The sequence below is a fragment of the Punica granatum genome, chromosome 2 (assembly GCF_007655135.1).
Source record: "Punica granatum isolate Tunisia-2019 chromosome 2, ASM765513v2, whole genome shotgun sequence".
In the NCBI taxonomy this organism is placed as follows: domain Eukaryota; kingdom Viridiplantae; phylum Streptophyta; class Magnoliopsida; order Myrtales; family Lythraceae; genus Punica; species Punica granatum.
The window spans coordinates 29,716,262-29,734,090 of NC_045128.1; the positions used below are offsets into that span (position 1 = coordinate 29,716,262).

The 17,829-nt window shown below is 32.7% G+C and overlaps 1 protein-coding gene and 1 long non-coding RNA gene across 2 annotated transcripts; both read left to right on the plus strand.

The window, feature by feature from the left end:
* Window positions 1-216: 216 nt before the first annotated feature.
* Window positions 217-2,238, plus strand: LOC116194927 (cytochrome P450 94C1-like). The gene has a single exon (XM_031523850.1). It carries the CDS (start codon window positions 543-545, stop codon window positions 2,049-2,051), a length of 1,509 nt encoding a protein of 502 aa, XP_031379710.1. The 5' UTR covers window positions 217-542; the 3' UTR covers window positions 2,052-2,238.
* A 10,712-nt stretch (window positions 2,239-12,950) lies between these two features.
* On the plus strand, window positions 12,951-13,959 carry LOC116194933. The gene is made up of 2 exons (XR_004154557.1): window positions 12,951-13,410; window positions 13,573-13,959. It is a non-coding gene; the product is annotated as an uncharacterized LOC116194933 (long non-coding RNA).
* Window positions 13,960-17,829: the final 3,870 nt, after the last annotated feature.

Consider the following 17,829-nt stretch of genomic DNA (forward strand, 5'->3'; position numbering starts at 1 on the left):
ACAGACTCTAACTAATCAAGTTCAAGTTGGGTCGGCCCACTGACGGGTAAAGCTATCTCAATCAAGGATTTTCTCCATTCACATGAACTGAACCCAAAATTTTACTCAAAGGGAACAAACGCCAAACCGCTTGAACTAATTAAAACCTCCACTTTCCATTCAGGTATGATGCCAAAAAAACAAAATTGACATATTAGTTACCCTTTACCATTTCGATTCGATTGATATTTAAAAACGATAAATGCCATTCCAAAATAAACTGCTAAGTCTATACTCGAATTAACTCAGAGCAAAAGCAATCGCTCGTACATGAGGGATAATAGTTTTCAACTATACTTCATACAGCATAATATTTATCGATCCTGTTTTTTTTTTATTCGATAATACGTAAATCAATCCCTATAAAACCCACAAACTCGTGTGTCCAGTTTCATCCACAATCTGAAGCTATGTTTACCAATACTATTCATCTCCCAATATGAATAGTATTATTAGTTCTTCTTTCCCTACTTTATTTCATCCTCCCCTTCAAAGACTCATCAATGGAGTTCTCTCATCACTTCCTCCTCCTCTTGTTATTCACCATTTTATTGCCTATCCTCGCCATCTTCCTCTTGAGACATCGGATTTGGTGCAACTGCCACATCTGCACGGCGTACCAAACATCGAGCTGGGCCAGTGACTTCCCGAACCTTAGCGACTGGTACACCCACCTTCTTCGGACCTCCCCGACCCAGACGATCCACATCCACATAATTGGTAACACAGTGACTGCCAACCCAGCGGTTGTCGAGCATATCCTTCGGGCACGCTTTGATAACTACCCGAAGGGCAAGAAGTTCTCCCGGATCCTTGGAGACCTCCTTGGAATGGGGATCTTCAACGTCGACGGGCCTGCATGGGATTTTCAGAGGAAGCATGCAAGCATGGAGCTCGGGAGTGTCTCCATACGTACATTCGCCTTTGAGACTGTCAAGGGAGAGATCGAGCAGCGGCTCCTCCCACTTTTGTCCTCCTTCGCAGGGAAAGTTGGGCCCGAGTCCGAGGCTTTGCTGGACTTGCAAGAAGTGTTTCAGAGATTTTCCTTTGATAATGTGTGCAACTTCTCGTTCGGGTTTGACCCTGGCTGCCTCGACCTGTCCCTTCCCATATCTCCATTTGCAGACTCATTTGACCTTGCCTCGAAGCTATCTGCCGAACGGGCTCTAGTGGTCTCCCCGATTGTGTGGAAAATCAAGCGGTTGCTGAATGTAGGTTCTGAAAGAAGGCTGAGGGATGCAGTCGCAGTGGTCAAGGCCCTGGCAATGGATGTCATTGAGCATAAGCGGAAGCTAGGGTTTTCAGAGCACGGGGATCTTCTGTCACGTTTCATGGGTTGCGTCAGCGACGAGGTATACCTGCGGGACATTGTGATGAGTTTTGTCCTTGCGGGCCGAGACACGATGGCCTCGGCCATGACAGCTTTCTTCTGGCTCATCAGGGCCCGCCTCGACATCGTGTCAAGGATAAGAAAAGAGGCTGACAATATCATCAGAAACAGGAATGGTCAGGCTTTCCCGAGCTTCGACCAACTTAAGGAGATGCATTATTTGCAGGCGACCGTGTATGAGAGCTTGAGGCTCTACCCACCCGTTCAATTCGACTCCAAGTTTGCCTCAGAGGATGACGAATTGCCTGATGGCACGTTCGTGAGCAGAGGCACAAGGGTCATGTACCACCCTTACGCGATGGGCCGGATGGAGAAGATATGGGGGCCAGACTGTATGGAGTTCCGGCCCGAGAGGTGGCTGGATGAGAACGGGAAGTTCGTCCATCAGAACCCGTACAAGTACCCGGTTTTTCAAGCAGGTGTCAGGGTCTGCCTGGGGAAGGAGATGGCCATTGTGGAGATGAAAATGGTGGCACTATCGGTGCTTTGGGAGTTCGATGTGGTTGTGATTGCGCCGATCTCGGAACTTCGGTTCGAGCCCGGGCTTACTGCGTTTGTGAGGGGTGGGCTTAAGGTTTTGATAAAGAAGAGGGACACTGCACCAAATAATAAAAATATATAGCCAAAACTTTGTTCAATTAATTCAAAGTATTTATTATTTCGATAGAGGTATTTTTTTCAGCAAAATATTAGGAAATTATGGGTATTAGTCACAGATTTTTTTTAGCGAAATATTAAGAAAGAAGGTGTAACGCCGTAACACTCGTCCTTACCTATCAATGAAAAAGTTACATATTCGATTCTCATGATATGATTACTCATGACTTTTAAGTATCTATTAGGATTTATATATTTTTGTACTAGATTCATGGACCTTCATCGCAACGAAAAAAAAAATTTACAATAGGCATGTGATGTGTATGCTTGCAATTATTTTCGCATTTAGAAGAGGACTCCTCGCATAAATCAATCTATAATTTTCGATTATTCGATGGATTTTCTTACTAGTGATCTCTTGGCTTTTTTTTTTAATTTGTACCAATAAATTTTAGTTTATTTTTTGATAAGTCAATAATTTTAATTATACGATTAGTGAAAATGCATTAATAAACGTGAATTTTGGAATATGTATTTACTTACCAGAATCATTCATTCATTGAGTAAAGGACAGTGGCACAATTAGTTGACTTAAAACTATTAGATATCAGGTTCAATTCTCACCAATTGGACTTTCGTGCCCTTTCATTAAGTTTTTCGCTATTCTTGTATTAGGTTATATATGTCTTCTTTATAAGCGAAAAGAATAATTCATATTTTCAGTGTGTACCATGATATCCAAAAGTCTAATGGGCTCCGACTAATCCAGTTGAGTTGGGTCGACCCACTAAGGGGTAAAGCTCTTATAGCATGAATTTTTTCCATGTAAAAGACTCGAACCCGAGATTTTACCTAAATGGAACAAGCGTCGAACTGTTTGAACCAACTCAAGTTGGTGAAAAAAAAATCATTCATTAATTATAAGTATCCTAGAACAGTCATTTTTTCTTCGAATTATTAAAGATTAATTTCATACTTTCCCCTTTTTTCTTAATGAATATATATTTTTTCCCTGGTTTTTCTTTTTGGTGGAAGAATAATTTTACTTTTTTGAATAAAAGTACACCACACAAGTTCTCCATTGCTACATGGTAGGCCACTAATCCTCTTAGGATGATGCTCCAAAGGGCATGCTTCTTCTTCATTTTTGCCCTTTCTACTGTGTGGCACATCTAAGTAAAAACTACAGGTACTATTACATGTTTGAGCGCCTAAAAGTGCATGCCCATTCCTCTCGCAATGGAAATCTAAAATGTTAGAAAATTTATGAGGTAAATAATAAATACCGAAGTGCTAATTATCATAGGAGAACTCTTTTGATTGGAAGAGGCATGAGACGAGTCCAATATTGATAAAACCACATGCATATATACAAGACACAATCACATTCGGCGAACAGTTATCCTAAAGTCAAAAGTTATACTAAGTTTCACTCGATTCATATTGTTTTAGTAGTCTTCCCAAAAAGAAATTGGAAAACATTTATGTGGACTAAGTAATCAAGGTAAAATACAGATGTAAATTTCATTGTTTTCAAATAGATTATAATATGGAGGAAGGGGTTTTGGTGCAGTGAACAAGACGTCGAATATAGATTAAGGGATCATGGGTTCAATCCTCACCAGAAGGATTTATGTACCTATTTATTTCGTTTAATTTTTTATCTTGGGAAAAGACTATAATATGAATAGTGGGATAAAATCGTTTAAAATCATTTTCATGGTAAAATACAACATTTTCATTGTTTATATATCTCATAAAGATGTACATAAACCTTAGAATGTGTAAGTAGCTAGAGTGTGCAATAATAAATTTCATTGAATATGAGCAAGTATGTATAAGGAAAACATGATTTTCATAGTGGTAATTCCATAAGATAAAACTTATTCATTTACATGTCTCTACCTAGGAGAAATGTATCTTAACATAAAGGGCAGGTCAAATGGTTTATCAATGAAATTGTGAAAGTACAACGTCAGGAATTTCAATACGGAGTAACGAAACCGGCTTAAACCATGATCCCACATAAATTAATTCCATGTCAAACATAAATTAATTTAGACTCCATATAATCTTCATGCAGAATACATAAATAGAATTAAATTAAATTACACGTGTACTTCTGAGCTCTCATGGTGTCCTTTACTATAAGTAGGATATTCCCCCTGCTTGTTTCTAGTGAATCTTTGAATCGAAGTTTTTCGTGAAAGTGCTTCTGAACCGATTCACACCACCCTTTCCTTCCACCAACTTTGAGTTTCTTCATCCCATTGGGCCATGGCAAAATTATTGACAGCCGTTTAAACAACAGAATCTTCATAGCTATCTGCAGAGAATTTTTCTTAATCTTTCACTGACAAAAAAAAAACGAAAAGGAATAATGGAGCAAAAAGAAAAGATAGAGAAATGCGTGGTTTGGAAAACTACCATCGCCAATAAAGAAACCACGCAATTTATAGATGCATATGTCATCAAAGCTATATGTATATATATATATATATATATATCAATATAAAGAGACAAAAGAAAAGCATTTAACCAAAATAGGTTGGTTCAAACGATTATGTACTTGTTCCCTTTAAATAAAATATCAGGTTCGAGTCTTGTGAATTGAAAAAATCTACGTTAGTGGGCCGATCTCACTCAAATTGAATTAGTTAAGTCTATTGAACTTTCTAATGCTAAGGTGTACATAAAAAAGAGGAAAAAAACCATTTGAGAAACAATTATAAGACAGTAAAAATAAAACATGGAATTTATATTTTAATGAAATGGAAAACTATCAAAAAATTAACTTTTATTAATATTGAGAAAAGAGATTCGGTGCGATGGCATCGCCCTTGAACTTGGATATATATATCTATCGACTATTAATCTAAATTTATTTATGGATTGTATTTTTCAAATCAAAGCGTGCATGAAAGATAGTCTAGAAGATGAAGGATTTTTTCCCCACACACCTACATTTTAATTTCGTAGAAATTTCCAGTATTTAGAATTAAAATCAGTTTTAACGTGCCGATATATAGGTGATCTTTAAATATGTGACTACACCTTTATTATCCTTGGGCCTGCTTGTCAAGTATGTCTCACTCCTTTTGCTTCTTCTTTTTTTTTTTTTTGTCCATTTTCTTCGTGATTCCATCTTCTTCTCTCTTCTATTTCTTTTTCCTTTTGCGCATTTTCCTGCACAAAAGGTCAAGAAAGAGCCAAAGTTGCTGTTTTCCCAATTAATTGACATTTTATAGACAAAATGGGGGGTGCAAACTGCAAAGAGAGCATGCGGTCAGAGAAAGTGAGGAGTCGGTTAGAGGAAGTGAAGAGACATGATCAGTTGGAAACGGTTTAAAGGGAGGGTAATTCACTGGAGAATAAAATGGGGCCCGAGGGTATTTATGGAATTTAAAAATAAATAAAGGGGCATTTTTGGAAATGAAATGTGGAGAAACAACATATGAGTCTCATACTTTTATATTTACTAAGTATGGATGTATATATATATATTTCCAAAACATATATGTATAAATATTTCTTAAACATATATATTTATTTATTTGATAAATATTTTGTTAATATGAATTAATTTTATATATAATTACAATTTTGCCACTATTTAATATATGTGATACAACTTTATATATATATATATATATAGAGAGAGAGAGAGAGAGAGAGAGAGAGATTATAATGATTAGATTGGGATAGTTTGCATTAAACTCTATCTCTGTTCCTTAGCTTTCTTAGCTAGGAAGAGAGGTCAGGAACTATATCATTGTTATTAAGCATGGTCTTTGCTCAACTAGTTGACACAATGACCAACTATGCGCATCGATTAAGTCCACTGAGAAAACGCGTGAGATAGTTTCAATCAGCTTTGTGCTAATCGAATTATATTCTCCAATGAAAAACCTATTCGTCTTTGTAATGATCTTAAAGTTAGTAAATGTCTGATTCGAGGTCACAGGAGAGTAATTTTACTCCGTGGCGTGAGGTGAGTTTGATGTAAACATACGACCTAATCAAATAGCAATGCACAGCAAGCCCAATTGCTTCCAACAGTCGATTTTATTAGCTGTTGATGTTTGAATCCTAAGGGAGAATGACCTTTTATCTAGTGGATTAATTTGCCAATTAATTCCCCCTGTATCATCACATGTCTAAATTAAAAACCAAACTTTGGGTTCGGCCCCCTAATTCACTCAAATATAAAATATAAAATCAAACTAATGGATTATATATTCAAAACATGGGTACGATGGGCGATTATCGTGCGGTTCCCTTATGTTTTTCATATCGATCTAGACTAGCTCAAGTAAAAACTCGATGGTAGATTAGTAAATAGATCTATACTCCAGCAGTTTCTTCTCAAAGCAAAGAGCACTTGTATTGTATAATCCTCAAATCCTCGCGGCTAATTTTATTTTGAAAATCCGCATACCCACTCGTCTCTAATTGTGAGAGACTGCTGTCTATAGCTCACCGTGAAAGATCATCCTGCGATCCGCTCGATAATGTCTTTTCGCTGTGACTTTCGGATTGTCGTTTTAGGCAAATGATGTCCAAAACTTTCATATCGCATGATTATTCTGTGGTCCCGAACAACTTATGAGAAATACCAAAGGACGATTGGACAAAAAGTTTTTGGATTTTTTTTTTTGGTACAGCATACAGTTGTCTGTGTTCAATACATTTAGTTTGTATAATATGGGCCTCACGTTGGCGGGGGTTCAATCACCCTTGTGGAAAAAATATTAGGCGAACTGGGGACTTAATTGCAAGAATAGTCCAAGGAAGTGGAAAATTTTCAGTTTAATCCCTGATAGTTTTGGGTCTGTTTCAATTAAGCCCATTTTATTTTGTGAGTCCTCTGTTTAAATATCTTTGATTATACCTGTTCATGAATGCTGGAATATTCGTCACTAAGTTAATAAGGGATATTATAGAGTACCTTAAATATCTTTGTTTTAATTTCAATCATCCCAAAAAATCAAGGAGTTTGTTCTCATACTTGTACTTTTACGAGGCTATTCAGGCAAAGATCACGTTGAATACTTTGGAATGAAGTTAATTCCACCATCTTGATCTACATAAGATGGTTCCTCCCATGCAATCACTGCATCTCAAATTCACCAAAGTGGAGGAAGGATTAAGCTCAACCTAGGTTAGAGCCCCAGGTTAGATCCAATTTCTTCTTTAAGAAAATTGAGAAATTCTAATCAAGTGTCTACCACTCTGCATAGAAGTGCAAGCCTACACAGGGGGTATAATTCAGAAGACACTTCATCAGTATCTAGCAATGATCTAGGAGAAGAGTTAGCAAGACACTCTGTGGACTCAAGAGTCACAAACAGAACAATATTTGGCTATAGACATATAAGTTTACATGTGTATGCAAAGGAAGACAAAGAAGTAAGAGCCGAGCAAATCATTATGCTCAAACACATTCCTGAGGCAGTAAAGGTAATTAAAGAAATTGAAAAGAATAGGTCGATACCTATCGATGAAATCGGGGAATTAGTGGAACCACCCCAAATGGCATCTAAACCATGTTTAGTACTTGAGTGGCTTGAATAAGCACCTATGTACCCATGAAAATTAAATTTCTCAAGTATTATCCATATGCTCTAGATGCGTTCATTGACACAGGGTCAACAGTCAGTAGTGTAAGGCCAAATGCACTACTTGATGAATGGTGGAAACCATTGCCCAAGTCCATTGTCATCACAATGGCTAGGTGAGAAGCTAACATTGTGACCCATGAGGCTACTGATGTTCCAGTATTTATTGGAAAAGAAAAAGTTATCATTGAAAAGCTTATGGCATTCCCTAAATTAGACACCGATCTAATACATGGCAATGCATTTCTCAAAGAACAAAAGGAAAATCTTCCTTTTGAACAAGGCGACACCTACATTAAAATTGCAGGTGCTAGTATACAAATTGTAGAAAACCCCTAATTGAGACTCAAATTTGGGTTTTTCCCAATAAAGATTTCTCAATTTTGTGGGGATTCTCCAAGTGAAAAAGCTTCCAGAGTAGGAGCCCAACGCGGTGAAGTATGGGAAGACCACTTATTTGGAGAGAAAAATTTGCCCAAAAAATCTCCAAATGATACCTTATGGTATGAAGATCTGACCAAGCAAGAGCTAACAGAAAGACATGTTTCTATCATAAGGAGTGTCAACTTACTGAAGTGAAAATTGAAAAGAATCGTAAATAAATTAAGTATTTCATTTACTCTTTAAAAATAAAATTTTCGTTATCAAATAATCAAAAGTATATAGAGCTATTTATCAAATAATAAATAAATGAAAATTTAATTTGTACGATAATAGTTATGAGTGAAATTCATTGTTTATTTTCTATGATAATTTATCAAATGAATATAGAATTGAAATAGAAAAAAAGCATGAAGTAGACGTATGAGAGAGGAAGAGAAAGAAGAGTGAGAGAGAAATTGTTGGATAAAAAAATAGAGCGAAATATATGAAGAAATGTAATTATAAAATTATCCACAAATTCAATGATTACTAATTTTTCACCTAATTGGAGAAATGATCATTTTGAAAAATTGTACGAGTACTTTCCTTCCCCAATAAAATAGTCATATGTGAATCAATCATAATTTCTTACGATATTTGGATATAACAATTAGATTTTATATATTATACAAAAAATGGAAAACTGTTCATGAGAATTTTCAAATTTAACGAAGAATAATTCAGTGCAGATTAGATATTTACAATTATATTTTGTGCTACACACGGGCCATAAAACCTAATATATATATAATTGTATCTCACACATTAAATAGGATTAGAAATGTAATTTTTAAATATTATAAGGTCATAAAGGTAAATATATAAATAATATCCAGGATTAAAAAATACTATCTCAAAGAAAATAAATACTATATTGTTGATATATTTACATGAAATAAATGCAAATAAAGAGTGATGTAATTGAAAATATATATACCGAAAAAAATATGATAATAAAAAATATTAATTTCCACCTCTCAACACTAATAAATTGACTATGAAAGATAAACTCTACTAATTATTTGCACTGGTCTCATAATAGCATTTTTACCATCAATGCCTATACCAACTCAATGTAAATTTTACCGTCAATGTTGTATCATAAATGGGGTATAATAGTAAATATATTGTAATTCATAGATTAATATGTTAAATAAAAATAATTAATAAGATATATTAATATAAATAAAGTAATAAATATGAAAAAGAAGAATACATTAATTCAAATCATTCGTAATCTTAAGAAAATAAAGAAAATTTATAATTATATGAATTTACATTTTATTGCATAAAGTTTTAAAACTATTGCAAATCTTATAAAAGTTCAATTAAATAAATCTCAAATGGAAATAGTTGATTCATTTGAACTAAATATTCAAATTTACGAAATTTAATATACGAGATTCGACTAAGAATAGCAAAACATATAGTGAGATTTGATTTTTTTGAAAAAATAAAAATCATCTTCAAAACTTTTTTTTTATAACTCATTAGAAATCTCAATTAAGAAAATATTGTAAAGTACAACAAAGAGATCAAAGATCTGAAAAAATTACCCACGATAACGAAAGATAACAGAAAAGCAAGTGCAATGAAAAAAAATTATAATCATTAATTTTTTTATCGAATTGGAAAATTAATAATTTTGAAAATGTTACGCCGCTATTTTTCTTATGCTTCTCCTACATATTTGTAATATATGAATTGATCAAAATTCCTAAAGATATTTGGATATAATTAGTATTATGTACTATAGAAATTAAAAAGGAATATCTTTTCTTGAAATTTAAATTTAACTAAAACAATTAAATTTGAATTATGCAAATAAAAATAAATTTGTCGTAAAAGTCCAGTGCAATGTATGGGTAAAAAAATCTAGTTATAATATATAAAAGCCGAGGCACACGAGATGGACACTCTATATAAGCTCGATCTTGAATTGTAAACTCCACGTCTACTAACCTTATAGTTCCATTAAACGTATTATGCCACATTTTTCAGTTGGCTCAAGTTCGACGAAATCATTTCTAATTGGTCCACATATTGGTACATATTAATTAATAATTAATATTCTTTCTTAAAAAACAGAAAACATTACTTGATAATTGTAAAAGGGTATTTCAAGATATGAAAATTCTTTTAGGGTTATTTATATATCCATAAAATTAATGTGAGTACCATATACTATAAATAGATTATTTATAAAAATTAAATCTATCCGTTTTAATTATATGGTATAATAATATATTGTCTTTGTACATTTAATTTATTAATTTATAATTTTTGAAAATAAAAGTCAGCATTATTATATTCCACCAAATTTCCCGTGCAATGCATGGGTTATCGCCTAGTTAATGCTGCTTGCAAGGGGAGGACAACATGTCTAGGAAAAGATAAGACTGAGAGGTCACTAAAAGTATCATGGATTAGAGTCGAATTTATAGATACCTGAGGCTGGATTTAAGGCATATGCGTGCCATGTTAATTAAACTTTGGAACTGTGGTAGTCGTTTTCTCAAATTTGTCATGGGTGCTATAAACGAAGGGGTCCAAGATTTCAAGCGAAGGGTCTGTTCCAAGAGCGACATGAGAGTGGAATCTCAAAGATTGTTGGGTCCATTAATTAATATAATTGTCTAGAGTGGATCATTTCCGTATATGTTAGGGTACATGTGCTGAGTCGCTCAAGCAGGAAGAGTCGTATTCATCTCGGTTTCTCTAGGGATCCAATCCACAAGCACTGAAGGAAACGACTTTTACGAGATGGCAATGATCAGGTGAGAAGCTAATCTAAATTTCTTGCCGTTCACCAAAAAAAAATTCTTAATATTGCCCGTTGGTACTCATGACTACGAGTCTTACACTGTCTGGAATACTACAATATACCAATTTTTTTTTTACTAGGAAGGTTCATGGATTTAGTACAATGAAATAGAAATCTTAATAGTTAATAAATAAGCACGGATAGTCCCATTGAATATCGAACTTGAAACCTCTTGATTACCTTATAAGGACGTGTACTATTGTGCTACACTCTCCTTTTCCTAATATATACAAGCTTTTTACCCGTGCAATCCACGGAATTTTGTCTTATCCATTTTTCAATGATTTTTATAGGAAATATACTCAAAAGAATATATATACATTTAATTTAAATATTATTTTAATTAAAAAAATACTATGCGTAATTTAAGGTCTAAAATTTACATATACAGAGCAAATTATTGAAAATTACTTTTGATATTTTTATTAAGTGATTTTTCTAACGAAGATACAATATTTTCAATTAGAAATCATATCTATTTGTATAAATAAACCAGTTGTCATATAAATAATTTTTTTCAGTTTTTAATGAATATTATAATTAGACATACGTAATAATTGAATTTTTCTGAAACAAACCTCTTCTAGTCAATATTTATATTACAATAATATTTAGAGTTAATAACAAAAAAAGTACAAACTTTTCATATTTTAACAATTCTAGTACGAACTTTTTTCATTAACCTAAAAATGTACAAACTTTCGATTCGATAACAATTCTAACACGGCGTAAAATTTTTCGTTAATTTGGATGAAATTGATGCCACAGAGGACGCCGGCGACCCCAATCTGGAGGTGGTGGCCAGAATCGAGGGGCCCATCCCCCGGAATCCTCAAATTGGAGATTCTCCCGATTCTAGAGGGTGGAGCCACGACTTTGGCCATCACCTCCGATTGGGGTCGCCAACGCCTTTTGTGGCCTCGATTCCTTCCAAATTAATGAAAAATTTGACGCAATGCTAGAATTGTTATCAAATCGAAAGTTTGTGCATTTTTAGGTTAAGGAAACAAATTCGTGCTAGAATTGTTAAGATTTAAAAAGTTTGTACTTTTTATTTGTTATTAACCCTCCTTATTAATAAGAATAAATGATTAATAATTTGAATTCAAAATAAGAATTTTCAATAACAGTAGACTATGAATAAATAATACAATAATAATGTTACAACTAATTGTCTTATTTAGGAATTATATATATGTATATATATACATTAAATCATTAATATATGACAAAACTTTATCATGGACAATCCATTCATGCATTTAACTATATATATATTAATTCATTAATAGCATTGTTTTGTGGGCTTTTAATTTTCAAATGTTAATTTTATTTTTTTTATTTTTATGAATCATAAGTTCATGAAATTAGTGGTTTGTGATTAATTTTAAACTTTTCAAATGACCTTAATAGCATTAATTAGTGGCTTGCAATAATCTGTTTTTAGAAAAAAAAAAGTTACATAAACAATCAATTAATTGTTTCTTTTAGTGTTTTATCTATTGTAATGTACCTCATCGTTATCCCAAAGTTATATAATTTATTTATATCTTTATTAAACAAGCTCTTGTTTTTAAGTCATTTTGTTAATTACTTTATTATGTTGATAATTTGAACAATATTAATAAAAGTTTGTTATTTATGAAATTATGTATTGTCATTTATGTAAATTAATTTTAACTGCATTATATATTCGATTCTATCGAGAAACCGTCTTCTACATTTATTATCACTTGTTGACAATTTTCTTAATTATATTAGTTGGAAAGGACTTGCTCCTTATACATTAAAAAGTGTATTTTACTATTTTTAGAGTGTGAATACATAGATACTATAATTAAAATATAAGTTTGTAATTATATAAATAATTTCAGATTATATCGTATCACAGACCTTTTATTAGATCAAATATAGTGGCAAAGCAATAGAAAAATATAATCTTTTTTTGCATTTCTTTTCAAAATGAGGTGGAAATATTTGAAATTATAATGTGGCCGAATGACAGCATACTAAATTGCCCTCATGCTTCGTCGAGCAACTGATAAATTCTAAACGGAAAATGAAGTACCCTCACAAGTTATCGGTTCTTAGCATAACCACGCTTATTTCTGAGGAATAATGTGCCAAGCAAAATTTCGGAACCCAGTTCCTTATTAGCCTTGGGATGCAAGTTAGATGACATTGCTTTGTTAGAAGAACTTTTGTCTTGATTGTTGCTTGGTTGTTTTGTTTCCACTCGATAGGATCTTCCTGACTTCACAGGTTCAATGATGGGACACACAGCTGGAAGTGAATGCCAGACGAATCCACAGCTTAGGAGTCCAAAAGATGGCTGTGACAGTAATGGAGCCGGGAGCTTGCCTCGATTGGCAGCTTATTCTTCAATCACTAATTTCCACAACCGGGTTCTGCAGCAGATGGTCCAAAGGCTGCAGATCGAGAGTGCAGAATCGAAATTCTTGATCTTAGATATCCACACGGCCTTCACTTCCACCCTCAAGCACGAGAAAACGCTGCAGGTCATTAACTTCACAGGCCTGCTTCTATATTGTGCTTGATAACATATCAGTTGATACTCCTTCATCTACAAGTTGAACTTCAAAATTGCAGAGAATGTTGAACTTTTTGAACCGGTTTGTGTGACCTAAAGCATGCAAATTAAATTTCTCTTCATCGTGCAGGGAGTTCAATAAATCCTTTGAAACCTTGCTGGTTTGGATCGGGAAAAGGTCCTTCGTGTGAGAGCACGGATGAGAAAGGGGCAAGGAAGCACGAGTAGTGCAAGGACCCCGAGCTGTCTTTCTTGTGGGACTTGATACATCCTTCACAGAGTGGATGGAAAGTCCGTTTGTTCTATTATTCAACCTTCTCTTTACAAACTCTATTAGAACAGAGACAGCTCTCTCGATCTTATTTTGTTCCCGAGCAGTTTTTGATATTAGGAAATCCCTAAGATTAAGTATTGAACATTTTGTGCTTGGCAGCAGAGAATCCTATAAAGAAATATGAATGCCCAAACTCTCGTGTTCACTGGTAAAACCGCGAATAAATCACGTTCTGCTGTGAAATCTAGGGAGTGTCTGTTAAACTTCTTTCGAAAAACTACGGACATTTTGTTTCAGCTGGCAGGTGATCTGTCAATTCAATAATTTCCGCGGTGATGCATTTAATTTCAGCATGTTTTAAGGACTAATGATAGGACTGTGATCCGAAACAGGACGAGTTCCATGTCTTCAGGACTAGTGATAACACACGGTGATATAATCTTATAACCTATATTGCTAAACATGTTTCGGCGACCAGCCACAGAAGGGCTGCTTTGCATAGGGATATAGGCCTTCCATGATGAACCGAATGCTGAAGTTGGTCTCGAAAGCTTGATGCCCTGACTCTGACCTTCTCCTTCTTCAATGGTCTCGAGTCTGATGCACCCAAAGCTCAGCCTCCTCTCAATACGAAGGAGGCTCAGAGGAGCTGTTTTGATCACCTGAAAGCCACTCCGGATAAGAGCCTTTGACATAAATCTTGTGCTGATTTCTTATTTTCCTTTCTTTGATGTGATAATTATGTTCTTCCGTTGTTACCTGACACATGAAAAAACATGTCCATTTATTGGGAAAAATGAAGCATCAGACACCCACTTCGGTGAATTTGTGCCAAACAATCCTTTTTCCATGTCCATCTGACTAGGAAATCAATTAAGAGAATGCAAAATGGGACAAACACAACTTGTTGCTTCCATTATCGAGTGAAATTTCGATATTCCGAGTTTTCATAATAGTGGGTTTGGAATTTTATTTTTATTTTTATTTTTTCTACTTTACTATATGTATCATAGATGCTTCAATTCTCACGAGAGATGAATATCGCCCGACTTTAGGGGCAGTCGTTTTCCATAAAGTGTGCCTTCTTATGCCTTTCATAAGTGTTTCATCTAATAAGAAAATGTCTATTATGTTCCTTTGCCACGGAACACAGGAGGATGAAAGGGATGGAGCATTATTGCTGCAGACACATTTGGCCACGAAAAAGACGTAACAGTCCGTAGATTTTAATTATCATTCACTAAAGAGTACCAACAGGTCCCACAAGATTATTCACAGGTCCACTATGCAGTCCAATCCAATCCAATCCAATCCAATCCAAGCCATTCGTTTTTCTTTCTTCAATATATAGGATATATATATATATATATATAGGTTTTTAAGCATGTGTAATGCACGGATTTACAAACGAAAATTTATAATAAAGAATTGAACGAATATAAAATAAGAAATCAAAATCAATAATAATTGTGAATTAAAATATTTATTAATCTTTTTTTTTTTTTGTGAATAAGTTATCTTGTCAATACTTTTAGTGAATAAGTAAGGAAAACTATAGGCCTATTTGTTTTGGAAGTTAAAATCACTTTGATTTTAACTTTAACTTTAACTCAACATATTACACAATAAAAATACACATTTCTCAAGTCAAAAATTTTAACTTTAATTTTAACTCAACACACTACATAATTATTTGTCCTTTTCCACAATCAAAATCAAAGTTACTTTAACTCTGAAACCAAACGCACCATATAAATTTTAAAAAGATCTAGAAAAAAGGTATACACAGTCAAATTGTACCATACTCCCTATGAGGCATAATCAATTATATACATAAAAGCAAGAGAATGTAACAATTACCTAATTTTGGAAGAAACAACACGATTCACTTTGTTACTTGGAATCATGATTCATGATGAACTCAATAATATGCTCCATTTTTTGTAGGCTCTGATTGAAATATGCCAATTGAACCATACTTATAAAGAGAAGTTAAATTATAAATTATAAATTAATTGAAAGAAATTATTTACCTCACCTTTTTTTGCTCAATAGATAGGAACCAAGAGTATATACTGACAATGGAAAAGCAACCTCACCACATGCATATGAGCACCAAAATCGATTTATGTATCCATGCAATTAAAATAATTCAAAACTCAATAGCCATAATAATGCCATTTCTCTTAATTGTAACTTAAATTTTTTTTTATCAATTTATGGTATTAGTGGTAAAATTTAGATTAAATTGACATTGATGGTACAATAATATTATGAGGCTATTTAGTGCAAAAAATAGTGGAGTTTATCATTCATAACCCAATTGTTAGCATAGAGAGGTGGAAATTAATATCTTTTTAATATTATAGAAATTAAAGTAATAAACTTATTGCCTGTAATTTATTTTTCTCTACATATATATGTAATATATATCTTTTCACAAAGATATATTGACCATAAAACATGTAGACACTCTATTAGATTATATTTTATTATTTAATTTTTCTATTCTACAGCTAGTTAGTAGGAGGAAGTCAATATATATATATATATATATATACACAGATGTATGCATTACTTCAATATTCATTGTACTATTCTTACTTAAATATCATTATATTAATATTTATGAATTTGAATAATTTTAACTAAATGACTTAATTAGTTTCATGAGTTACTTAATTGAACGTGTAAGTTTAGCTTTTGAAAATTTGTTCAATAAGTTTAAATTTATATAATTATAAATATTATTAATATTACTAAACTATAAATATTTATTTACTATTGAAATAACATGATATCTATAACTTCAAAATTTTATTCAGTAAGTTTCAATTTATATAATTACAAATATTCATAATTTTTCTAAAATTATGAATATTTATTTACTATCAAAATGATAACATGTTATTTGAATTCTTATTAATACTACTTTGGATATTTGTCTTCTTTTTCATATACGCTATTACTAATTACAGTAATATATGTTACTATTTAATTTTTATTTGTATAATTACAAAAAGTCGTAATTTTCTTAATTAAGTGGTTTGAATTAGTAATTTCATTTTCATATATGCTATTACTAACTACAATAATGTGTAAATTTATCATTTTTTTATGTAACATATATTTGTGTGTTAGTAAGATATTTACTATTATACTCCTACTTAATATGTCATAGACAAGTTTATATAATATATAGATATGTATCTTTATGGTTTTTCAAAATTCTTTTCCTAAATTTTTGTGCCCTTTGGTTGTCTGGCTACTTTCCAAAAAAAGATAAGCACCCATAACTTTACTTACTATATATGTTTGGTTCGGGAATCGTATTGCAGTTTCTGAAAATTACTTACGAGTTTTTCCGATTCCTCCCTTTCCCTCCATTTCCTCGTATCCGTGCAAGTTGATTTATAAAAGAATTTCGGAATGTAAAATACTTTGGTTTGAGAAATTTTATTGTTGGAGAACGTTTTTTCATATATATATATATATATATACACATCATGTGCATTAAGGACTTCTTTTTTTTTTTTTGAGAAATACTTTTGAAGTTACATATCTTTTTGTTCTTTTCATTCATGGCCAACTTTAAATTTTTTATTATCAAAATAGAAATAAAGACAGAAATGTAGAGAAATCAATAGGCAAGAATAATTCAAGTTGCATTGTTGATTGCAATATCAACCCTCCCTAATCTTTCTGATGACTTTGTAATTTTCACTGTTATACTCACAAACTTTTTATGGCCTTTATATTTATAATCTAAGCCTATGAAATCTGATGAAGGTTGACATGCTCTCTCTCTCTCTCTCTATATATATTATTTACTTTCTCAGAAAAATAGCGACAGAACTTTCAATAACATATAATTTCTGTTTGCAATAATTATGTCCACCTTTTCAATTTAATAAAATTTCGTAATTAAAAAAAATCATTCGTCTTTCAGAAGTTTATGAATTATCAATTAGAGTTACATAGAGATAATTTAAATATATAAGAAAATGGATAATGAAGATGTAAAGATTCCTAAAATAGAAAACAACCAGAGTCCGCCAAGGTACATTCATAATGAACGTCCTTTAATGAATAAGACGATGTATGGATCCAATT

Coding starts and splice junctions, on each gene's coding strand:
- LOC116194927 (XM_031523850.1), top strand. CDS start 543: ATGGAGTTCTCTCATCACTTCCTCCTCCTCTTGTTATTCACCATTTTA.